Source organism: Barbus barbus (assembly GCF_936440315.1).
Source record: "Barbus barbus genome assembly, chromosome: 2".
In the NCBI taxonomy this organism is placed as follows: Eukaryota; Metazoa; Chordata; class Actinopteri; order Cypriniformes; family Cyprinidae; genus Barbus; species Barbus barbus.
In genome coordinates, this window is record NC_136730.1 from 4,747,220 (window position 1) to 4,773,668 (window position 26,449).

The following is a 26,449-nucleotide window of genomic DNA, read 5'->3' on the forward strand; positions in this document are numbered from 1 at the left end:
AAGACCTTCAGAACACAAATTAAAATATTTTTGAGGAAATGTGAGAGCTCTCTGACCCTCCAAAGACAGCAAGGGAACTGAAATGTTCAAGGCCCAGAATGTAGTAAGGACATCGGTAAGACCGACTGAGGCATCTGTGACAGCAGGAATACAGCGAAACAGAAGAGAGATAAAACACCTCACACTAGTGCAAGAGCAGAAGTGTTTCATCACCCAGCACAGCACTTCCTGAAGAGATGAAGAGAAGCATTTAGTGACGTGTTGATGCAGATGCTGACCTACAGGAAAATAATGACAATTCTGGGATGTACTTAAATTTAGAGGTTTCAGTTGCTCTTGAAGCTCACAGACTGATACAATGTTCAGGCCATTTCATGATAGTCAATGTTGCAATGTCAGCTTTGGAGGAAAAGGCAGGGTGATCTATTGGTGGGTTTTGGATGAATATTATTAGCAAAGATTTGTAAGAAGATGAGAGTAATGTTGCAGGACTCCAGACTTTCTTGAGCTTTCACTCATGAAATCTGTTGCTGAAGTTTGAAATAAGACATTTCTAATAAATATTAATAAAGTAAGATGCAGTGTTAAAATGTATAAAGTGAATAATATCTTGCTCAAAACATCCTCAGGATGTTTCTTCTGTCCTCCATCCTTTGAGGAGCAATTAATGGACCCTTTTCACATTTCCAGGATTGAAAAGTCAAAGTAGGCCTAAACTATTACAGGATTTGTACATGAGAGACAAAATCTCTCCCACAAAATCTTGGATTCTCCGATGTAGCTAACATTTAGTTTCGGTGCTAAAAGACTGTAAATGTAAGTAGATCAGACATGTGTCCTCTGCTAGCTGCTTATAGACCCTGATGACTGCTTTGTATGTTTGTGATACAGCCATGCGTATGTGGTGAAATGCAGTTTGTTATCCTAATGGGCAACATGGGCTGCAGCCCAGGGCCCCGAACACTAGGGGGCCCCCGAGTCAATTCTCTTTTGCATATTATACAGGGTTGCTACTGTTCTGTATAATATGGGATCGTCCCATATTTAAGGCATCAGTTTGTCCCATATTTGCAGGCATACAACATGACCACCTAGACCATACAAATAACAAATATATTAAATAAAATGCGAACGTAGCTGCTCAAGGAAGGCTTTAACACCAACAAGGCCCTGTTTACACTGTCAGCTAAATGTGACCCAATTCCGATTTTTTTGCTCATATGTGACACCGATCGGATCTGTTCTATGACAGTGTAAACAACAAAGAAACGAATGCATTCGGATATAGCGAGATCGGTTTCAGGCCTCATTCATATGTGGAAATAAATCCGATACAGATTGGATATGTGCCAATGCGACTGTCATGTAAACAGGATATGACTTTCTGAGGCATTCTGTACGTCTCGGTTAATACACAGAATTATAGTATTTCAGTATTCACGCAAACAATTATCTGTTCTGTCTTAAGTGACCGCTCTGGGAACTGATGGGGAAAACATCTGATGTGCAACTGTATATGATTTGTGCATTACAGGCCGTCTGTCTCAATGTTATCTGTCAATAGCCTAAAAGAAAAGAGGGAATCACTCGTATCACTTCATTTTACTGCATTTGTAGGTTTAATAATCAATTTATTTGTAATGAACAGACTGAAGGGATTTTTTACATTTGATCATTTGTTTTTCGCAGGCTATATGAATGCTTTTGTTTAGAAGTAAAATTATAAAGGTAATGTATTATTTGTTTCTTTCGAGGCTATTTGTTCCTATCTACCGTGTATTCCCCATCTGTTCTTATTTATAATAGGAAAGAGAAAATAAAAAACAGCTATATTGTGATTATTAATATGGTAGCCTAATTATTAATAAGATAATCAACCTTGCTGACTCTATATCTACTTTAAATGGGTGTAGCAATCATTTCTTGTCCGATCCCCCCCCCCCCCAAAAAAAAAAAAAAAAAATTAAAGGGCTTTTAATGGAGAATGTGAAAATAAAAATAACTATTTTTTTTATTTGCTCGACTCGTTTTGTCAGCACAGGTCACATTATTCTCGGGAGGAAGCACGTGTGGGGGTGCATTCAAGGTTCCTTCAAGATTAAAGATTTTTATTTGTCACATACACAATTATACAGAGTTAAACCAGCAGTGAAATGTAGGTCAGGTCATGCGGGATGTTTCAGATGGTATGGCAAGTGTAAACACATGAATCGGATATGGGTCACAAATCAGAATTGAGCATCAAGACCTGCAGTGTAAACGAGGCCCGAGAGGAGTCCTCTGGATTCACAGCGAGCAGGACTTGTGTTCTGAAAATAATTTTGGTTGAATGCAAAGACGAGATTATTGATCGTCAGCACAACATCCAGCTAGAAAACATACCATCTAGGCTACCTTTTTACTATTTGCAGTAGTTGGACCGAGGATAACCTTCCTTTATCGGTGAAAGCTTCAAATTCCATTTGAGTTTAAAACTAAATTGAAATCTTATTTTCTTACCTTGGCTTTTTAAAATTTGTTAAATTATCTTTTGAGTTTACTGATGTTATTCTATTGCTGTTTTGTTATTTTATTTGTACAGCAATATGGTCAACTGCTGTTGTGTTTATCGGTTCTTAATAAATACAAATAGCCTACCTGAAGATGTCTTTCACTGTTGTAAGTTAATGCTTACAACCTGTGACTCTTTATAACATCATCACTGCTCATCACACGTAGTCACAATGATGATGTCTGATTTGTGATTATTTTCTTTATTAATTTTTATGATGAATAAATACTATATTTTAAGGTTGTCATAGTGATGCGCTGTGTTTCTCCAGATGCTGATGAGCACAAAGTAATAAAAATAATACATAAAAATTAGTAAATTGAAAATAATAAAAAAATGTAGTCAATAAAAAAAAAAAAATAGAAATTTGTATTTACATAAAATATTTATATTTATAAAAAAAATATTATTGAACAGACTTCAGCGTCCAGCAGTGTCTGATGATTTCAGCTGATAACCAGTTCATCTAAATGTTCTCGATCCTAAGAAAGAGACATCGCTCTAATGATAACACCCTGTTCACCATGAATTCATAAAGTTTATTTATTAAATACAAATCTCACACTTCATTAACTGCAGCAAAAAAAAAACAAACAAACAAAAAAAAAAAACAGCGTATATAACAAAAAATATATGAATGTAAAAAGCAGTACACATGAAAATAAATGAAAGCAAGAAAATAATCTGTCTTTGGCAAAAACACTATTTCATAACACAAAAAAACACATTGTATTAACAATCAAACTAATCTAAAACAAATAATCAAATGTAATCTAATAATCAATCACTATTTTATTCTACTGTTGCTGCACATATAATGATATGCTTCAGTATATAATAATGTAATAACTTCAGATCATTTTCACCTATAACTGTGTTAAACAAGCGCTCACTGGATAAAACATACTGTTAGAGAGAGAATACAGTGCATATGTATCTTTCATTAGTATTTGAGTCAAGCATGTGCAGAAGCAGTTCACTCAGATTGATTTCTTAAGCAATGCAAGCGTTACTGTGTCTGCTGCTGTCAATCTCTTTTAGTCGTCTGCTGTCTTCACTGAACTCAGGGACCTTTAAACAGAAAACACAGATAAAAGACGATGCATTGTGCAAGTGATGTGAATAATGAGCTCATTCTGTTGATGATTTACAGTTTTAAGATCAAGATGAACCTCTGATCATCACAAATAACTGAATCACTTAAAGCAGATTTATAATGTCAATTAATCAATTATGCCACAAGCTGCAGGAACGAGAGCAAATTATGAGCTGATAGTCAGTTATAAATGATCTTAAATCATAAGATTACTGTACATTGTAACATAATTCTTACGTGTTTTATTCTTCTTTCTAATAGGTTGAGCGTAAGTTGCATCACTAGCATCAGCACCTGAAGAACACAAATGATAAATAAGAATAAAATACAAAGAAACGGTGATGGTTCATATTTAATGTCAGTGGTTTGACTGTAATAGTGATGAAGCTTGTCTTTGTGTTTCTCTCACCTCTGTCTGTGTTGTGCTTCAGTTCAGAGTACAAAGTGTCTCCAGACTCACTGCTCTTCCCTGAAACACAACAACAGATATCTGAACTACAATAATAACTGATCATATGAGGAAGCAGCGATGGCTCAAACCACAAAGAAACCACAGAAGGGTATACTGATTCAAAAGTGTTAATATTTCCAGCAAACAGGATTGTGATTAAGAACCGTATTTTATTTTATTTTATTAGCAAGTTTTGTTAAAATATTTTGATTATTTTACATATGATGACAATTCAGATCATCTCTTTATTTACCTCTTTGTTTGTCCTTAGATTTCATTTCAATAAAAAAATCCCGAAGTCCAGCACCTATGAAGAAAAACAACAGTTTGATTATCTGACTTGTTTTAGTCCGGCCTGTTTTATCATCTCTGATCTAAGTCTCAATTTCAGCAAAAAAAAAAAAAAGGCAGATGTGCCTTTATTGAATTTAAGTTTTAGTTTAACTTCCAAGATGGCGCCGCTGTGTTCGGACGCCGTTCGGGTCGCTCCGCTGAGATTTTGCTTCAACTTTCTTTTTTACTTACTTCTACTTTCTCTTTTTACACATTTCACGTCGGCACTGATCACCTACAACATAGAAACACTTTTGGACATTGGAAACCGCTACACCAACCTGCTTCAGGACACTTTATCCACGAATCCTGCATGGCCTCTGGAGATTCTTCGGAACGCGGAGACGAACAATAACCCCCCGAGGCGACGGATCAAGAAACACCGCGGGAAGCGCGCTGGAATTCGAGTTAGACTCAGGAAAAGGGCTCACAGTCCTCCTCTTCCAAGCATTCTCCTCGCTAATGTCCAATCCTTGGAGAATAAGATGGACGATCTTAGGGCCAGGATTAGTTTCCAACGGGACATAAGGGACTGTAACATCCTTTGTTTGTCAGAAACGTGGCTTTCGTCCTCGGTCCCGGACACTGCTGTAATGCCGAGTGATAACTTCTCTGTCTTTCGGACGGACAGAACAGCAGAGGCCGGTAAATCCAGGGGTGGAGGAGTATGTTTCATGATCAACAAGAAATGGTGTGATCCCAGGAATATCTCCATTCTGTCACGTTCCTGCTCGCCTCATCTGGAACAACTTTCCATTATTTGCCGCCCATTTTATCTGCCCCGGGAGTTCTCAGCGATCATTGTTACTGCTGTGTACATTGCACCACAGGCGGACACCGGCTTGGCTTTGTCTAAGCTTCACGATGTGCTCAGCGGCTACATTAACAAACATCCTGACGCTGCCTTTATCATCGCGGGGGACTTTAACAAAGCCAACCTCAAGCAGGTCATGCCGAACTTTTATCAACATGTATCCTGTCCAACTAGAGGACCAAACACACTGGATCATTGCTACACTCAGTTTAAGGATGCCTACAAAGCCCGCTCACTACCGGCTTTTGGCAAATCGGACCATGCCGCCATTTTTCTAACACCGGGATACAAACAAAGGCTCGTTAAGGATCCTCCGGTGCAGAGAGTAGTGACGCGCTGGTCCTCCCACTCAGAGACTATGCTGCAGGCGGCGCTTGATGACGTTGACTGGGACATGTTCCGGGTGAGTTCTTCTGACGTCAGCGAGTTCACGGATGTAGCATTAAGCTTCGTAAACACGCTAACCGAGCAAGCTACAGAAACAATAAGGATAAGGACATTCTCCAATCAGAAACCGTGGGTGGACAGAACAATCCGTGCCACGGTTAACACAGGCACTGCCGCTTACAATGAGGCTCTTCTGTCTGGGAATACGAGCGAGTACAAAGCATCGTGCTATGCTCTCCGTCGTGCAGTAAGAGCCGCTAAACACAGATACAGAGAGAGAATTGAGTCTTATTTCCAGCTCAGCGACTCTCGACGGATGTGGCAGGGACTGAGGACCATCTGTGACTTCGGAAACAAATCCTCCGCTGAGGTTAGAGCAGATCCGTTGCTGGCCGACGAGTTAAACATCTTCTACGGCCGCTTCGATGGCAACGGCGGCGGCGCGTCTCTGCCAACCAGCACGTCAGGGAGCAGCAGGCAGAGCAGTGATGATCCTTAAATCACCATGTCGGAGGATGAGGTTCGGAGGGCGCTAAAGAGAGTGAACGTCAGGAAAGCAGCCGGACCTGATGGGATAACCGGCCGTGTTCTGAGGTCCTGCGCCGATCAGCTCGCTGGTTTGTTCACTTCCATCTTTAATGAGTCCCTTGCTACCGCCGTGGTTCCCACTTCATTCAAAAAATCCATTATTATCCCTGTGCCAAAGAACAATAAACCCTCTTGCCTGAATGACTATCGCCCAGTTGCCCTCACATCTATAGTCATGAAGGTTTTTGAGAGACTTGTAAAGAGTCACATCTGCTCCTCCATCCCTGATACTCTGGACCCTCTTCAGTTTGCCTATCGCCCAAACAGATCCACGGACGATGCCATTTCTCACATTCTCCACTCTTCCCTCACACACATGGACAGCAACAATGGGAATTATGTAAGGCTGCTATTCATTGACTATAGCTCAGCTTTCAACACAATAGTCCCCATCAAGCTGGCATCTAAACTCACTGACCTCGGCCTAAACTCCTCACTCTGTGACTGGATTCAAGACTTCCTCACCGGCAGACCTCAAGTGGTGAAAGTTGGCCAGTTCACCTCAAACTCCATCACTCTGAACATAGGAGCCCCACAGGGCTGTGTCCTGAGTCCCCTGCTCTACTCTCTCTACACGCATGACTGCGTGTCCTCTCACAGCTCCACATCTATTATCAAATTCGCTGATGATACTGTGGTTTTGGGCCTCATCTCCAACAACGATGAGACCGCATACTTGGATGAGGTAGAGAGTCTCACATCATGGTGCCAGGACAACTGTCTCTCTCTGAATGTGAGCAAAACTAAAGAGCTGATCATGGACTTTAGGAAGAGACAGCAGCAGCCCTACACTCCTCTTATGATCAGTGGGACCCCTGTGGAGAGGGTGAGCAGCTTCAAGTACCTCGGTGTAAACATCTCCGAGAACCTGACTTGGACTACACACATCCAAACACAGGTTAAGAAAGCCAGGCAAAGACTGTACCATCTGCGACAGCTGAGGAAATTCAGGGTCTCACCAGCAATCCTGAAAACTTTCTATTCAGGGACCATAGAAAGTGTATTGACTCAGTGCATCTCAGTGTGGTATGGAAACAGCTCCAATCAGGACTGCAAAGCATTACAGAGATTTGTGCGCTTAGCTGAGCGCATCTCAGGGTCTGCTCTCCCCTCTCTGCAGGACATCTACCTCAAACACTGCAAACATAGAGCTGTCAAAATCATCAAGGACTCAAATCACCCTGGTAACCGACTATTCACTTTGCTTCCATCTGGTAAGCTCTTCCGTAGCCTGATGGCAAAAACTGAGAGACTTAGGAGGAGCTTCTTCCCCCAGGCCATCAGACTCCTAAACTCTAACTCTGTGTCATAACATCACTTGACTCCATGTAAATATCACCACATCATAAGCTATTCATAATTTTTTCTCTAACTCATATTGCTGCTATTTAAATACCCTGTACAACTTTTTTGCACATTATTTTTGCACATTCCTCTTATTACTATTTTAAGTCAACAACATACCGACCTGCACATTTATATTTATATTTTTTATCTTATCTTGTATTTTATTTTATTATTTTATTTTATTTTTTCTACTTTTCTTCTCTTAATACTTGTATACTTTATAATTGCACTGTCCTTGGAGCGGACCTGACCTACATTTCACTGCTGGTTATATTCTGTATAATTGTGTATGTGACAAATAAAACTCTTGAATCTTGAAAGTTGTATGAATTTGCTCTATCAGTTCTGTTTAAAATGGTAAATGATTTGATATTATAAACTGATTTAATCTGAGTTAAATGTGATGAATCACTATGTTTAGATGTAGTTTGTTGTGTTTACCTTTACCCTTGGTTTTCTTTTTGTCCCGTAAATCAATCTGTGCATAAACCAGATCACTGGGTCCTGCAGTATTAATATCTAATAAAGAACAGAAGGTCAGTCTGATTACTCAGGACATACTGGAAATACTGTAATTAAGAGAAAAACAATCGTCTCGGTTACGTACGTAACCCTCGTTCCCTGATGGAGGGAACGGAGACGTTATGTCGTGACGACATAGGGGATTTACTTGGAAGCCCCAATCATCTCTGACTAAAGAGAAAACGCCAATGAAATTGGCTAGTGGATTTTGCATACCTGAGCCACTCCCCGTACATACGGGTATAAAAGGGCGACAGGTGCATCCACTCATCAGGTTTCTACCCGCTGAGGAACCAAGAACGAGTCCTCGGCAACCAGCGATGGTTCAAGATTGTGGCATGGGGACATAACGTCTCCGTTCCCTCCATCAGGGAACGAGGGTTACGTACGTAACCGAGACGTTCCCTATCTGTCGGTCACTACGAGTTATGTCGTGACGACATAGGGGTCATATGGAAAGTGCCACAACCTGAACCCCGTCACGACCTTGTGCATGCAGAGGTTGACAAGCTAGTGCGTGACCGACAAATGCCATGCGAAGGTCGCAACCTTCCCATCGCCCCAGCGCAAATTCGCTAACCTTGGTGCCCGCAGGGACCACTGAGTACATTGCTGCTGGAGATAGCCAAGCCGCTGTTCCTTTCCCCAAGAAATCGGAAGGGATTTCGACCTTCTATGAAAGACTGCTTCAAGTCTTTCCTATTTGTTGTTACAGCCTGGCAGTAACGACGGGGAAGCGAGCCTTCCGAAGAAGGGCGCTACCGAGGCCACATCCTGCCCGAAGGGAGGTAACATGTGGAGACACTGATATGGACTGACCCAGGCCTGGGGCAGTACTACATACGACTGGACCCTGGGGCAGATCCTACCTAGGAGTAGGGAGGAGGGCTGCCAGCAGGGCCTGACAGAACTCTGCCAAAGGGAAGACACGGGTTTACCGTGAGGGAAACCGTACCGTGGACGAATACACGTGTGGGATTACCCGAAGGGAATCAGGCCATACGGACACCTAGCCGAGTACAGGGGCTGACCGGAGACCCGGGCGAGCTAGCACCAGTACTGGGCCTGGCGTCAGACTGCTCCGCCCAGTCTGACTGCCGGGGGTGCTGGAGGACTCCACCAGGGTTCGCCGTCCGGGGAACTGAACTGGAGGAGGAAACAGGCGCTCGTATCCCCGGGTGAGGGGGAATGGCGCAGCAAGCGTGACACCGGCCAACTCTTCCCGCCACTTACCTGTTACCCAACACACGGGAAGAGACTGGCTCCACGCGGAGACTGTAAAATCTCGCGAAGGTGTTCGGTGTCGCCCAGCCCGCAGCTCTACAGATGTCCGCCAAAGAGGCGCCGTGCGCCAACGCATAGGAGGAGGCAACACTCCGTGTGGAGTGAGCCCTCACCCCAAGGGGGCACGGCTCGCCCTGGGATTGGTACGCCAAGGCGATGGCCTCCACTATCCAGTGGGCCAACCTCTGCTTGGAGACAGCCTTCCCTTTCTGCTGACCTCCGTGGCAGACAAAGAGCTGCTCAGAGCTTCTGAAGCTCCGGGTGCGGTCCACGTATATGCGCAATGCTCTTACGGGACACAGCAACGCCAAGGCTGGATCTGCCTCCTCCGAAGGCAGTGCTTGCAGGTTCACCACCTGATCACGGAAGGGCGTGGTGGGAACCTTGGGCACGTATCCAGGCCGGGGTCTCAGGACAACGTGAGAGTAGTCCGGCCCGAACACAAGGCACTCTTCGCTCACCGAAAATGCTTGGAGGTCCCCGACCCTCTTGATGGAAGTGAGCGCGGTCAGGAGCGCTTTCTTAGCCGACAGGAATTTTAGCTCGACTGAGTCCAGCGGCTCAAAGGGACCCCTCTGAAGTCCCGCCAGGACGATAGAGAGGTCCCAGGAGGGCATCAGGGGTGACCTAGGCGGATTCAACCTCCTGGCACCCCTCAGGAACCTCACGATGAGATCATGCTTTCCCACGGACCGGCCGTCCACTGCATCGTGATGGGCCGCGATAGCAGCCACATACACTTTCAAGGTGGAGGGTGACAGCCTACGCTCCAACCTTTCTTGCAGGAAAGAAATCACTACTCCAATCGTGCATCTTCGGGGGTCTTCCCGGCGAGAAGAACACCAGTTCGCGAACAGACTCCACTTGAGAGCATAGGCTTGCCTTGTTGAAGGAGCTCTAGCCTGAGTGATGGTGTCCACCACGGCCTGTGGTAGACCACTTAAGTCTGCCGCGTCCCGTCCAGGAGCCACACATGGAGGTTCCACAGATCTGGACGCGGGTGCCATATGGTGCCGAGCCCCTGAGAGAGGAGTTCCTTCCTCAGAGGGATACGCCAGGGAGGGGCTGTCGCGAGGAGAACGAGTTCCGGAAACCAGGTCCGGGTGGGCCAATACGGCGCGACCAGCAGGACCTGCTCCTCGTCCTCCCTGACCTTGCACAGTGTCTGTGCGAGTAGGCTCACTGGGGGAAATGCATACTTGCGTAAAGCCCGAGGCCAGCTGTGTGCCAGTGCGTCCGTGCCGAGGGGCCCCTCGGTCAGGGAGAATATAGCTGGCAGTGGGAGGACTCGCGGGAAGCAAACAGGTCTACCTGAGCTTCCCCGAATCGACTCCAGATCAGCCGGATCGTCTCGGGATGGAGTCGCCACTCTCCGGGAAAAGTGAGCTGTCGTGAGAGCGCGTCGGCCGCACGGTTGAGCTCCCCCGGAATGTGGACAGCGCGCAGCGACCTGAGCTGCGTGTGACTCCAGAGGAGGAGATGGCGGGCGAGCTGTGACATGCGGCGTGATCGTACACCTCCCAGCCGGTTGATGTACGACACAGCCGCAGTGTTGTCCGTACGGACCAACACATGCTTGCCTAGCAGCAGTGGCCGAAACTGCCGCAAGGCCAGATGCACTGCCAACAGCTCCAGGCAATTGATATGCCAAAGCAGTCGAGGCCCTGTCCAGAGCCCCGAGGCTGCCTGCCCGTTGCATGTAGCGCCCCAGCCCGTACTGGAGGCATCTGTTGTGACAACAACATGCCGGGACACTTGTTCTAAGGGCACCCCGGCCCGTAGAAAGGCAAGGTCCGTCCAGGGGCTGAAGGAGCGGCGACACTCGCGTGTGATACTTACCCGAAGTGAACCGCGGCGCCATGCCCACCTCGGGACTCGGGAGTGCAACCAGTGCTGGAGTGGTCTCATATGAAGCAATCCGAGCGGCGTGACCGCAGCTGCGGATGCCATATGCCCCAGGAGCCTCTGAAACTGTTTCAGTGGCACCACAGTCCTGCCCCTGAAGGAACTCAGGCAGTTCAGCACTGATTGGGCGCGCTCGTCCGTGAGGCGCGCCGTCATACTCACCGAGTCTAACTCCACACCGAGAAAAGAGATTCTCTGCACAGGGGAGAGCTTGCTCTTTTCCCAGTTGACCCGAAGCCCCAACTGGCTGAGGTGCCGTAACACCCGTTCCCTGTGATCGCACAACTGCTCTCGGGACTGGGCCAGAATGAGCCAGTCGTCGAGGTAGTTGAGGATCCTGACGCCCACTTCCCGTAGCGGGGCAAGGGCGCCTTCTACGACCTTCGTGAAGACACGGGGAGACAGGGAGAGCCCGAAGGGGAGGACCTTGTACTGCCATGCCCGACCTTCGAACGCAAACCGTAGGAACGGTCTGTGTCGCGGAAGGATCGAAACATGAAAGTAAGCATCCTTCAGGTCGATCGCTGCGAACCAATCCTGGGGCTGAATGCACCTGATCATACGCCTGTGCGTCAACATCTTGAACGGAAGCCTGTGCAGGCCCCGGTTCAAGACTCGCAAATCCAGGATTGGCCGAAGGCCACCACCTTTCTTGGGTACGATGAAGTAAGGGCTGTAAAACCCCTGCCTCATCTCGGCTGGAGGGACCGGCTCGATTGCATCCTTTGCCAGGAGGACAGCAATCTCCTCGCGCAAGACAGGGGCGTTCCGAGGTACCACTGAGGTCTCGAGAACGCCGCTGAACTTGGGAGGTCGCCTGGCGAACTGAATCGCATAGCCGAGTCGAATTGTACGTGTGAGCCATCGAGACGGGCTGGGCAGCGCAAGCCACGCTTCCAGACGTCGTGCAAGGGGCTCCAACGGCACAATCGACGTACCTGTGGTGGTGCAGCGCAGAGGAGTATGGCTGGATGGTACAGAAGGCAGCGCGTTCTGAAGCACCCTTACCGAACTCCCTGGGTCCCAAAGGGGACTGGCTAGAGGTGCGTGGGGAGGCACCGCGTCCCCAACCCGCACTCTCCTGGCCGCTGGCAAGATGGGTCGCGGGCGAGAGTGAGGAGGCAGCGCGTCGCACACTGTCAACCCGCGAACCTGATAACCTGGAGGAAAAGGAAATTGCTCTTTCTGTGACATTGTGGGTACCGCTGGCCCTTGGGCCAACGGCGGAACAGAAACAAAAGGGAACACAAGATTCTCCACCCGGCCCTCCTCCGGGGGAAGGAGCGGCGCTGTCCTCGCCGTCTCCTGAGAGAGAGCAAATTCCCACATCTCCAGGTTGCCCGCGTCAGGGCCGCTTCGTCGCTCTCTTGGACGACTTGGGGCCCGGCTGGGACGTGGGGGGCGCCGCCCTCCTGCGAGAGGCTCGACGCGCCGGCCCAGGTGTTGATTCGGCACGGGGCGGAGCAGCTCTGGAGGACTCAGGGGGGCGCCCACGGCGGCGAGCAGACTGAGGCCTGGGCCCGGGGGCAGCTGTTGCAGGTGCCTCGCGCCGGGGCAGGATGTGCTGGATCGCCTCTGTCTGCCTCTGCACCGCCGAGAACTGCTGAGCAAATCCCTCGACGGTGTCGCCGAACAGCCCAACCGGGGAGATGGGAGCGTCGAGAAAGCGTGCTTTGTCGACATCCTTCATCTCCGCCAGGTTGAGCCAGAGATGGCGCTCTTGGACCACCATGGTAGACATCGCCTTCCCGAGGGACCGCGCCGTGACTTTCGTCGCTCGTAGAGCGAAGTCAGTCGCCGTGCGCAGCTCCTGCATCAACCCCGGGTCGGCACTACCCTCGTGCATTTGTTTGAGTGCCTTGGCTTGGTGGACCTGCAGGATAGCCATGGCATGCAGGGCAGAGGCTGCCTGGCCCGCAGCACTATAAGCCTTGGCCGCAAGAGCAGCCGTCAGCTTACAGGCTTTGGACGGGAGACGCGGGCGATTCCTCCAAGTGGCGGCGTTTCGCGGGCACAAGTGCACCGCGACCGCTCTCTCCACCTGGGGAATGCCCACGTACCCCCTGGCAGCCCCGCCATCGAGGGTAGTGAGGACGGAGGAGGCAGACGAGCGGCTTCTGGCCGTGAAAGGGGCCATCCACGACTTCGTCAGCTCCTCATGCACCTCCGGGAAGAAAGGCACTGGAGTAGATCGCGGTTGTGAGCCGCGACCCACTCCGAGAAACCAATCATCCAGCCGCGAGGGCTCGGGACTGGGCGGTCTGTTGACCTCCAGCCCGATGCTCGCGGCTGCCCGGGCAAGCATGGCCGTCAACTCTGGGTCCGGTGCAGGGGAGGCGACCACACCCGAAGGGGGCAGCCCCTCTGCACCTTCATCCTCAGAGGACGTAAACCCGTCCCCCGATGCTGCGATCGACATCCTATCCTCGGGTGGCGCACCGAATGAAATGCTGGGCGCCCCGTGGGACGGACCAGCGAAATCACCCGGGAACCGGACGGGACATTCGCTGCGTGAGGAGTAAGAGGTCCGTGGGGACGTACCCGGCGGAGAGGCTCTTACTGTGACCCTCAGATCTCCCAGAGCGCCAACCGGCGGTCCTCTGCTCGAGCTAGAGAGACCGGGGCGGGTGGCGGCAGAGGGTGCCAATCCTTTCAAAAAGGAAAGGCGAGATCGCAGCGACGTCATGCTCATACGCCCACAACAGGCGCATGAGTCATCCACGAACGCAGCTTCAGCGTGCTGGAGACCCAGACACTGAAGACAACGATCGTGTCCGTCATCCGCGGACAGGAAACGACCGCAACCAAGAGGACACGGACGAAACGGCATCTTGAAAAAGACGCGATCGTCCGTGATTTTACTCTTTCAGAATTTGCTCTTTTAGTTGAAGTGCCCAGGGGAATCGCTGGAGAAGGGACTCCGCTGTTTGCACCGTGACGCCAACCAGGAACAAAAACAAAGATGAGGCTTGTGGAGAATGGCACAACCGTCTTCATCCACTTGGCTCCGAAGCAAAAATCTGATGAGTGGATGCACCTGTCGCCCTTTTATACCCGTATGTACGGGGAGTGGCTCAGGTATGCAAAATCCACTAGCCAATTTCATTGGCGTTTTCTCTTTAGTCAGAGATGATTGGGGCTTCCAAGTAAATCCCCTATGTCGTCACGACATAACTCGTAGTGACCGACAGATAGGGAACTCACCTTTGCTTTGGGATTTCTTCTCTTTTTTTCTGACTTCTGAGTATGTCACATTATTTGGCTCTGCCATGCTATCATCTGGAAAAACAATTATTATTAATAATGAATTATTAGAAAAAAAATAATAATTAATTAATTAGGAATGTATGAATCTACTGACGATGATTATACTGTACAGGTGAAGTTAAGAGGGTTTATTATTTTTTACCTTTGTCCATCTTTTTCTTGTTTTTCTTGACAGTGACCTCTGAATATGTGACATCTGCCAGTGGCTCTGGACCATCTTTAAAAAAATCCCTTAGTGATTAAATTATATTTTCTTATTTTTAATGGTATGTGTTTAAATAAGGTTAAAGACTCAACCTTTGTCTCTCTTATTCACTTCAGTCACAACATCACAGATCTGATCAGAACCTGCTGGACAGCAAACAAGGAGGATAAAAGCTAAAAAGCAAAGTAGTCTTGCAAAGAAAACAATATGATGATGTATAAAGGTTAAAGTGATAGTAATATATTTTGAGGAATGCTGGAGTCCAAACAACATTGGACCTCATTGACTTTCACTGTATGGCCATTTTTTGTGTGTGCATAACTATCCCTATATGATTAGTTATTGAGGCTGACCAGACTGTAGAGGAGAGTCTTCTGGTTGAGATCCTCCAGATTGATTTGGGACTGATGTCTGGTTAATGTTACGCTGCTGATCTATAATAGAAACAAAGAGCATTATGGTCACTTAAGAGTATGTGCAGTGTTTACAGTGACTCTTTATGCTGATATTTAGATGTTCTCATGAGTTTTCATTCAGAAACTGCATCTTCCAGTTGTTGCTGTTCAGTTGTATTAATCATGTTATGAACTGCTCCACACCTTTGTTCTTCTTGTATCTCCACAGCAGCAGCAGTGAGATGAAGAACAACAAGCAAACACTCAATCCCACAACCACTCCAGCGACCAGAAGAGAAGAAGAAGCTCCTGAGACTGGAGAACATAAACATGCAGAACTGTTAGTGAGAGACATATTGTATGATATTACAAAGGTACATTAAATAATTTAATATTTTTCCAGACCTCTGACTGAGATCCAGCTCTTGGGTGACTGTCCTCTCTCTGTTTTACAGGAGTAGAAACCCTCATGTGACTTTGAGACAGTCGTGATGTTCACCTCTCCTGTCGTCTGATTCTGGACGAGTGATCCATCTTTATAGAAATCAGCTCTGAGGATCGGGGAGTTTGTAGATCGATGTAAACAGTGTAGAGTCAGAGTATCTCCCTCAATCACAGGATCAACAGAACTCTCCAGAATCACATCACCATCTACACAACACAAGAAACGTCTGCTTACTGCAAATAGTAAGAATATATCAAAATATTCACATCCTAAAAATGTGAACTTCTTAAGAACTGAATTTTACTGAATGCTTCCTGTGCTTTATGCACTAGTCCAACCCAAGCATAAAGGTCCATCTCTAAACCTGACCACCTGGGTAACAAGATTGTACAAAAATATACAAATGAGATCATACAGATTCATCTGGCCAAAAACTATCCATTTAAATGGTAAGAGACTGTCAGATGAATGTGGACAGGTTTAATCCAACTATAATAGATAAAACTCATTCACAATGTTGTACAGTGGTGTCAGTCTGTGATTGGTTGTACAGAAAACAATGGAAAATGTGTAGACCTTGTAATTAGGATTTAGATTAGAAAGTGTGTAGCTGTTGTGCTTAGAAACAGGACTCACCATGTACAGTGATGTTGAGAGGATGACGTTTCTCTCCAGATTCAGACTGACACCAGTAAACTCCAGAGTCAGATGTGCTGAGAGAGACGATTCGACATGTAGATCCTGTTTGTTTTGAACAATCTTCTGTGTTTCTGTCTGTGTATCTCCTCACTGTCCATCCAGCAGAGTTACTCTGATCCTCACAGCTCAGAGAGAGAGAGTCAGACGAGAAGTGTTGACTTCTGCTGGGACGGACCTCCAGAGACACCTGGGACCATTTACCTGACAAGAAGAAAATCCCACTCAAAACTGACAGCATGTGTCTAATAAATCTGTAATTAAGTACAATTAAGATGAAATTTAGCACTACATTTTAAAATAAAAAGGGTTATATCATGCATATATTATGAGTGTGTATTTGATAGTGATTTTGATCTGATCTACTCAGAACTGGAGGGAAGTGTTTCAGATGTTTTTCCCTCCTGTTCCAGAGACTTAATGAATCACAAACACAGATGAACACAAGAATAAATGCTGTGACACAGACTCACCAGTGATCCACAGTATCTGTGTGTAGTTTGTGTAATAGGCCGGTCGTCCTCTCTCTGCTCTGCACGTATAAACTCCTGTGTGCTGTAGAGCAGCAGGACTGAGAGTGTAAGAGCCTCCAGCTCCTCTGCTGCTGTCTGACAGACGATCATCATCTCTGAACCAGCTGAACGTCCAGCCTGTAGAGGAGCCTGTAACCTCACAGATCAGAGTCACTGAGTCTCCTTCAGTCAGCCACGGCTGTGGAGACACTCGCACTGCTGCCTGAGCTTCAGCTGAACAAAACATGACCAGTTATAGAGAGAGAAGCTGTTCACACTGATGATAATCAACAAACACACAAACTCACCTGATACAGTCAGAGTAACAGCATCACTGCGCTGAGAGCTTTGTGTTCCCGTCTGTCCTGTACAGCTGTAATTACCGCTGTGAACGTGATCAACACTGCTGATGTTCAACTCTTGTGTTGAGATTCGGCTGACAGAGTTTTTATATTGGTAGTTTGTTCCCTCTATTTCCCATCTGTACGTCCACTCAGTGTCTCCTCCCCACTTTATATCACATCTGAGAGCGACTGTTTCTCCTCTGAACACTCGTTCATCAGGCCGCACCGTCACCACAGCTTTAGGACTCACTGCACAAACACAGATTATTGCAGTTATTTTTGATTCAAAGTTTCAGAAGTTCTGCAGATATTGTCTCTGATCTGTGTGTTTCGTCACATACTCTGTTCTCTCTCACCTGTAACATTTACCCACAGTGCATCACTGTATTGTGTGTAGTAGACTGGTTTTCCTCTTCCAGCTCTACACCAGTACTGGCCTCCATCAGACACTGAATCAATCTTCACTCTGTAGGAGTTTGTTTTTGTCTTTGTCTCAGAGTTCAGTGTGTGTTTGTTCCAGTAAAAGTCCCATCCAGTGGCCGGATCCATGCGACAGGTCAAAGTCACTGTGTTTCCTGTCAGTGCAGCTCCTGCAGGATATGATGTTAGTTCAGGCTTTGGCTTCAGATCTGCAGGAGAACAAGAACACATTCAGATCCTGAAGAGAGTGTATTGGTGCATATAGCACATGGTTACACGGGACTGCAGGCTGTTTTTGAATAAGATGCAGGTCTTTTTGTGATGAAATAGTGAATTTGCTACAAAGTACTTTATATTCTCTCCACTTGTTTTCTATATAAACACTAGCTCTCTCTATTTCACTTCTATCTTTTTATTCTTTTTATTTATTTAAAACAAAACAGCACAACCTTGCTACATGTACTGTGTTAGACTAACTTGACTTGTCATAGCGCTTACATATTGTTGCTCTTTTGTTGGTTTGATTGCTCCTTTTGTCTTCATTTGTAAGTTGCTTTGGATGAGCCTGATAAATGATTAAATGTATATGTAAGTGTTTGATTTACTCACCATTAATATATTGATATAAATATATTAATATATTATATATTGATAATATATTGATATTGATAATATATTGATACATAGGTATATTTGGTTGCTCTCCTGTGATGATTGTGGTCTTTCATCTCTCTGTCCTCTACACCAGTACTGACCCTGATCAGACTCAGTAGCTCCTCTGATAGTGAGAGTGTCTCTGTTTACAGTGTAACGATCAGACCACTGTAACATTACTCTGTCTTTATACCACTCATATCTCCACTCACTGTGAGGCTCAATCACACACTTCAGATTGACTGTCTCTCCAGTGAATACAGGACTGTCTGGAGTCACAGTCAGTGTAGATCTGGGTAAAGCTGTGAAGAAAGTTAACCTGTTTCTCTCTGTGTTGTCAGTAAAATCCTTTTTTTTTTTTACAAGCATTGTCAGCTAATACTTTTATAGTGAACATCCAGTTAGTGATTTTTTTTTTTTTTTTGCTTTTTTGTGTATGAGGGTTAATAAATGATGACAGTTCACCCCAAAAATGATCTCCTTAAGGATTGGGGTGAAACAGTTCAAGAATTAGCCACAGAAAAACCCATATCGCACATTGACCTGAATGTCTGTCTCTCATTACTTTGGGCTTGAGGTGGGAAAATATGATTTATAGAAAATGATCAGCAGTACCAAATTAAATGTTCAGGCACAAATTGGACAAATAATTAAATTCAGACACAAATGAGTACCTTCATCAAGGGCTAATTTGTTGTATTGTTCAAATGCAGCTTTTAAACTCAACACAGATTCTGTGCCGTTATCACTAGTCTGCAGTGTGTTGTTTTACCAGACTGACAATTAAACTGAATGTAGCTGCAGTATGTTCTTGGCCTCTGTGTGGACCATCTGAGATTGAGTCATTATGTTTAATAAGGCACACAATAAGACTCTTACTATATCAACAGTTTAATGTGTTTACTCTGTATTTTCTGTATGAATAGCAAATGTCACACAAATGGAGTATTTGTCTGTCAGATAAAAAACACATTTATGCATCCAACACATTTTTGAATATACATTGTTTGCCTAAAAAGAAGGCATGTTTGCTCAGGAAAAAAAACAATCCTTATTTTAATGCACATACTGCACTGTGTCAGCGTGTGTATTGTTTTTCCTGGTTAAGTCTAACACTGGGTGGTGCGTGAAGAAATTGCAAATAGTCAGTTTGTCTCTGAACTTTTAGCACAGTATTAAAATACAGTTAGTTAGGCAACATCACTCAACGTATTCACCATTACGACTGTTTAATAGTTATATAAACAGTTCAATGAGCAAATACAATAATATTAGGTCACTTACATTTTAGGCGGAACCACAGAAACCATCCGATTCATTGCTGAATGATTCAGTGTTTGAACGAATCGTTTGAATGAACGACTCAGTGATTCACTCATTAAACGCTCACTACTGGCAGCTGCTGGCGTTTCATTTCGTTGAAAAGTATCATTTCCACCATCATTTCTTGTTTGTATATTCATTTTTTTTAAAAGAATCCCACAATTTAATGTAGTTATATTTTTCAGTGTAAATGATTTAATTTGATAACGTATAGATAATAACAATCACAATATTATAGTTGAATTTATATAGCGAAGCGATTGTCTGCTTTTGTTGGTTGTTGTTTGTTTATTTTCTTAAACATGATGTTTTATGTTCTGATGAGTAATTTCAGGAGCTTATAGATTCAGTGTCACATCTGAATATCATTTTCATAAAGTAGATAGAGTTTATGAGAACAATGATATTCAACTCACCTTTTACAGAGAGATAAACAGAGCTTGATTGTGATGATTGTGGTCTTTCATCTCTCTGTCCTCTACACCAGTACTGACCCTGATCAGATGCAACAGCTTTTATAATACTGAGAGTGTATTCATTTACAGTGTAACGATCAGACGACTGTAACATTGGATTTTCTCTGTTGCCTTTATACCACTCATATCTCCAGTCTCTGTGATCAGGTTTTATCACACACTTCAGATAGACTGTCTCTCCAGTGAATACAGGACTGTCTGGAGTCACAGTCAGAGTAGATCTGGGTAAATCTGTGAACAGAAGAAAACAGACTCTGAACTGAATATCTCACTTAATGTAGTTGATAATGATACAATCAATGAGTAAAATTTGATACACTATGATGAAATTTGTGATAAAGAAAATGTAGAAAGTGTTTTATTTGAAGTCACGATAACAGTGGTTGAGATCAGCTGATGATGGTCGCTTCTAGATTTTAATTTCTTAATATGCATATGTTATTAATCTCACATTATTGATTATAGCAGCCCAGTGATGCTACAGCATGAGATGCAGCGGTGTCCTGAAAATCTGATCATTTGAGTTTAAAAACACAAGTCTGTATTATTCAGACACACAGACATCATGAATCTCAACAATGATGACAATCAACATAAAGCTTCATGCTGAAGTGCATGATGGGAGCCGCCATTATACAAAACTCCTTGACTCCCAGCATGCATTGCGGCATGAATAATTTAGTTGAACTGTCTTATTGCTTTTATTTTGCTGTTGTTTTGTTGTGACTTTAGCTTGTTTTATGTTCAGAATTGATCTGCTAATCTGGATTTGTTGATTGTCATCATTGTTGAGATTCATATGCTGATTTTTGATATCTGTGTATCTGAATCTTTCAGTGGTTCACACTTGTTTTGTGCACAATGCTTAAAAAGTCCTTCAGAGTGCTTGAGCTCTTGCTTTAGTATCACAGGGTTGGTGTTGCAAAATTGTAATGTATTAATGCTTTTTTGATCATTGAATAGAATTCGAGTGAGAACCTAATAACTAGCTGCTAATTTGAATCCGTACTTTATAACGAAAATCATATCTTAAAATGAAAAGAAGCAGGCTTTTTTGCAATCACATCATTTTAAACCGTAAACTCCTGGAAAGCCCAAGGATCCAGTGAATGAATTCAAACAGTAAAAGCTCAAAACAGCGCTAATGCAGAGAAAACACGGCCGATTTCATCAGCGATTACAGACAGAATAGTGACTTACGTCCAGATGTCAGTAAAAGTATTATTTTCAGCGTGTATTTGTCTTAAAAGCAAGAGTGTTTTATAATGAACGCTGATTATGTGGTGGTCAGAGATTTAGTGATTCTGAATGGATCCGTATAAAGGCAGGCGATTTAGGGGTCTTTGGTGATTTAGGGGTCTTTGGTGATTTAGGGGTCTTTGGTGATTTAGAGGTCTTTGGCGTCTCCCTGTGGTCCTGTTTGGTATCGCAGATGGACTTGTGCTAACTTGTATTGAAAACTTGTATTTAATTATTGATTGATTGATTGTGGCACCATACATACACTGTGAATTATTAAAAATTACTTATTTGTTTATTTATTTATTTATTTAATCTAAATAAATAAATGGGGGGGGGGGGGGTACTGGCACTTCTTTTTTTCCACTTCACTGTTAGTTGTACTGTATTGTAATTATACTGTAATGGCTATAGTCAGTGGTTGAATATTAAAAACTGTTTTATAGAGACACTAGTAGTATTTGTATAAGTGATAATGGCCTTCAGTCATAAAAAAGATGCCATTAAACAAATATTAAAAATATACAGTCTTTATGTTGTTTGTACATTAATCTGAAGATTGCATGTAAAATTATTGCAATATAAAAGTATATTTAAAAACTTTAAAGTCTGTGTAAAGTCAATATTAAATGTGTGTTCTGAGTTTGTCACACCACAGAAGCAGCGCTGCAGAATGACCAGGATATGACATCAAAGAACCGCCAGAGCGACAGGAAAGCATCAGGAGCGTCTGCTCTCTGTAACTCTCTGTACTTTCATGTCCAACACCAGTCGGTCTGCAGCGCTGCTCAAAGTCCAACACACGGCTTATAATGTTGAGGGGTTATTTTTTAATGCAAAACAAAAACACAGAGTTGACATTCAAATAATGATAAAATAAATAAATATATATTATATATATAGAAAATGAATAGTTACCAAACTCTAAACTCTAAATCAAATAAAGATGAACCCCTTAAAGATATAAAAGTTATTGATTTTCTTTTGTTCTTGGATTAAACGAACTGTGTGTAAAAATAACTGCATTCAGTTCTAAAACAACAAACACTGATCACTGCACAGCATCTGTCCTGTAAAGAAACATCTTATACAGTCCTGCATCTGAACACAATAATGACTTCAGTCCTCTTATAAGAACAGATGTGAATAAATGCTGCTATTCTCATCATCATCACTGCACTCACGGCTGATTGGTCCAATATCTGTTACAAACTATTAACTACAACATAATCTGACTCTGAGCATGATAGGTCAAACTAAGATCAAATGTACCTGCTTATCTACTCAATCTGTTTGTTTTGAAATGATGTAAGGAAAACTGATCAGACTCACCTGATACTGTCAGTGTAACTCCGTCACTCATCTGTGAGTGTGTTGGTGCTTCTGACTGAGTTCCTCTACAGCTGTACACACCACTATTAGACGGATCCACAGATGAGATTATATAGTTCTGGTCTCGTCCTGATCTGTAAACTTGTTTGTTGTCTTTATTCCAGCTGTACTGCCAGTCTCCTGTCTGCTGTATGTCACATGTGAGAGTGACCGTCTCTCCTCTGAACACACGTCTATCAGGATCAACATCAACTACAGGTTTGGGTCTCTCTGTGAAATGAGCAAACAACACACTTCATGTGTCTGAAAATATTTCAGATGATCTGTGCTGATTAAATTATTATTATTATTATTGACATTTAGTTTAACTGACAACACTTTGTTATTGTATGACAGTAATGATCATGTTTATAACAAACACATAAAGTTGTCTTCCATTAAAAAATGTACAGAAAGTAAATCAGCTCTTACCTCTTACTGTTATCTTAACTTCATTACTGTACTCGCTGTAGTAGTTTCCTCGTTCTGCTCTACACTGGTATGTTCCTCCATCAGAGACGCTCACAGACCTGATAGTTTTAGTTGCATCACCCGTGGATTCAGGGTTTGAGTCTTTTCTCCAGTGAATTGTCCATCCAGTTAACTGTCCCACATCACAGCTCAGAGTAACTGTGTCTCCAGTGAACACTGAACTCTCAGGATCTACAGTCAGAGACGGCTGAGGTTTATCTGGAAGTGAACAGTGATGCGGTGCTGAGGTCACTTATAGCTGTTGTTGCTCACTCTTATTTATTTATTTATCTCCATAAAAAACCTCTAACACTGTGAATTGCTTTAAACCATTTAAGTTCCAAAACTAATATTTATTCTGTCAGCACATTATTACTGTGAACATATTTCATTTGATTTCACTAAACAAAGAATATTTCTTAATATAAAGTTAAAGTAAACACTGCTCAAATACTTTGTGTATCTGGAACTGAATTTAGTGAAATAATCAGCTAGCAATAGAATCAGCAAACACACACTTACTGACTTTTAAATAAAGCAACATGCAGCAAAATTTCAACATGTTTAGTCCGTCCTCAACCTAAACACAGACTTTATTCTATATAGCACAGTTGTAAATCACAGAAACTCAACAGAAACTCTGTGAAATCCCAACATAACAACATAATCGAGTTATTGATCAGTATTTAACCTCCCAGATTGTTTGTTGATTGATCTAAGAAGTAGAGCCAAGTGCATGTATTCATTTTTAAGTCTAAGAGTAAAAGGTCTGAAGACGTGTGCTTGAGTGTATTCTAGGTTCACGAGGCCAGGTTAAGGGGTCAGGATGACCTCCCATCTACATGAGCTATGAGTGACGGAGAGAACTGTGACATTTAGATGTTGAATAACAGATAATAAACATCCTGTTCTGTCCTGTATTTCTGTTCTCCAAGATTGATGGCTGCATAGTATTGTGTAACCAACCACACTGATGAGATGAATGTTAGAAGCTAGGAAACCATGAGGTGCCGATAAGGGCTCTGTGTGTATGTGTGTGTGTCGACATCTATTCTCTGTGTTAGATGAGAAGACTGTCTCCTGCCGCCATCCTGATCCGAGCTGAGCTGTCGTCTTCTTCATTTCTGACGCCTACAATAATCATTTGGAGATATGTTTGAAGTGCTTGCGACCATATGTGGAAATTGTCTAAGTTTGTCTAGGTTTTGGAACCAATCTTAATTTTGCTGACTTATGTATTGACGCAATTAGCAACCTCTGTCAGGATATAATTGCTGGTGTTTATGAACTGTAAAGGGAAGTATCCTCCGAACTCCGTGAGAGTGTTAAAGCGGACTTCTGCCTGAAACTGCAAACTATTTCTTCAGTAAAATGTGTTTAATTCATCGCATCTTTGACTCCTGGTCTTCATTCAACAACACCTGGTCCTTTGGGTTTGACTGTTATTCCCCAACAACTTCAAACAACTATTTTCAACGAGCAATGAACTTTCACTAACAGTTGAGTAATATTCATTCATTATGAATAAATCCACTTATGGCGTGTCTTTTTATTAAACTCACAGCAAAACCCTTGGGCGAGTTGTGATGCATCTCGTGGTGATCACCGATGATCGGTTCGGTGCAGATTTTGCTCATCTCAAACAAGCCTATTGCAAGCCAGTGACTGTTGAGCTTGACGTTGCATCATAACGTTATGAGTAATGAGGAAAGAGCCAATTAACAGTAAGTGTATATATATATATATATATATATCAGTCATTCTTGAGACATGGGACAAAACATGTCCAGCAATTGTAACTGCTATCAGGTTTAAAACATATTTTCAATTGTAAATGCTATGGGGTTTTATAATATAATGAATTTAACACAATTATTCCCTTCAATTTAATTTGATCATTATCATGTAAACATCTATGACAATTGTCTTCTCACTACATCTAAAACTACATCTACACGAGAAAACATAGCTTGTTTTATCAAAAGCAACACTTAATAATATCTCATATTTGCGCTGCTTCGTCTCTCTCACGCGCGTTCAGCTGCAGTCACTTGGATATGTTTTTGCTTGTTGAACTTGTTGACTTTTGATGAGTTTGAGCGTGTGATGCGCGCTGTGAAAAAGTGTGTTGGAAACACTGTAAAACGGTTTGCAATATTGTAGGCCTACTCAAATTGAGCACCAATCTGCACCTTATTGATGACCTGTGGCGTTAATACTGCATCTGTGTCAGCGCGTGATGTAATAAAACTGCAGCTCATTAATAAACTTTAATTTCTTTTTTTTTTTTTATCCATTTTATTCAATCCACCTTCATTTAGCATGTGCACTCGCGCATAAACAAAGTTCAACACTTTGTGTTGCATTCAGTTGTGGATGCTGCTGATTCACCGAGACCGCCGCGGCTCAGCAAGAGACGTGCGTTTGTGTTCTCTTTTGAAAAAGTTTCCCCAGAAATACTTTATTTAATGCATTTTTCCTTACAAATTGTTTTATCGACATAACAATTTGAGTAATGTATATGTACATGTAATGTACATGATGCCATCCTTCTAGAACGATGTGCATTTGTTAAAATTGTAACAAATTATCAAGTTTAGTTTTTCTTGTTTCTGTATTGCAAAACACTAAAACTGGCACCGTTTTGGAGAGAAATGGGCTCTCATTTTAACCCATATCATGGTGTGTGATGCTGAACTATGAGTTTCTAATGGTGTTTGTATTTGCACTGTTCTAAACATTAATATTTTATGTGCAACAACAGCATGCTCTCAGTGGCCTTACACATTATTTTAAATCTATTTTTCAAACTTTGATTTAAATGGGTATAATTGTACTGAGAATAACTTTCATCTTTGTGCTGTTTTGATGTGTTTTAAAGAGTTGGCAGTCAAAATCAATCAAAACTGCTGGATTATAGATATTCTTCATTCTTTATGACAAACAAGATCATGTTTCCGTCCTTCGGATGAGACGTTAAACCGAGGTCCTGACTCTCTGTGGTCATAAAAAATCCCAGGATGTCCTTCGAAAAAGAGTAGGGGTGTAACCCCGGTATCCTGGCCAAATTTGCCCATTGGCCTCTGACCATCATGGCCTCCTAACCATCCCCATATCTACTGATTGGCTTCATCACTCTGTCTCCTCTCCACCAGTAAGCTGTAAGGCGTTCTGGCGCAATATGGCTGCCGTCGCATCATCCAGGTGGATGCTGCACACTGGTGGTGGACGAGGAGATACCCCCCTTACTATGTAAAGCGCTTTGAGTGCCTAGAAAAGCGCTATATAAATGTAATGAATTATTATTATTATTATTATTATTATTATTATTATTATTATTATGTGAATTACAG

General features: G+C 43.5%; 1 protein-coding gene across 2 annotated transcripts in view; it reads right to left on the bottom strand.

The window, feature by feature from the left end:
- Nucleotides 1–3,088: 3,088 nt before the first annotated feature.
- The window catches only part of LOC306888641 (Fc receptor-like protein 5), a 510,322-nt gene continuing 486,961 nt past the window's right edge, over nucleotides 3,089–26,449 (bottom strand). The window contains exons 5-21 of one of the 2 annotated variants that reach the window (XM_079447081.1): nucleotides 23,058–23,315; nucleotides 22,587–22,856; nucleotides 17,499–17,771; nucleotides 17,107–17,391; nucleotides 16,760–17,032; nucleotides 16,227–16,490; nucleotides 15,551–15,796; nucleotides 15,350–15,460; nucleotides 15,104–15,184; nucleotides 14,843–14,896; nucleotides 14,688–14,762; nucleotides 14,483–14,557; nucleotides 8,009–8,086; nucleotides 4,352–4,405; nucleotides 4,057–4,116; nucleotides 3,885–3,941; nucleotides 3,089–3,622 (exon numbers count right to left, since the gene is read on the bottom strand). In XM_079447081.1, the coding sequence (XP_079303207.1) occupies nucleotides 3,615–3,622; nucleotides 3,885–3,941; nucleotides 4,057–4,116; nucleotides 4,352–4,405; nucleotides 8,009–8,086; nucleotides 14,483–14,557; nucleotides 14,688–14,762; nucleotides 14,843–14,896; nucleotides 15,104–15,184; nucleotides 15,350–15,460; nucleotides 15,551–15,796; nucleotides 16,227–16,490; nucleotides 16,760–17,032; nucleotides 17,107–17,391; nucleotides 17,499–17,771; nucleotides 22,587–22,856; nucleotides 23,058–23,315 (2,522 nt within the window). In that variant the 3' untranslated portion in view covers nucleotides 3,089–3,614. The remainder of the gene's footprint in view (nucleotides 3,623–3,884; nucleotides 3,942–4,056; nucleotides 4,117–4,351; nucleotides 4,406–8,008; nucleotides 8,087–14,482; nucleotides 14,558–14,687; nucleotides 14,763–14,842; nucleotides 14,897–15,103; nucleotides 15,185–15,349; nucleotides 15,461–15,550; nucleotides 15,797–16,226; nucleotides 16,491–16,759; nucleotides 17,033–17,106; nucleotides 17,392–17,498; nucleotides 17,772–22,586; nucleotides 22,857–23,057; nucleotides 23,316–26,449) is intronic. The other variant, XM_079447080.1, reaches the window with a different exon arrangement.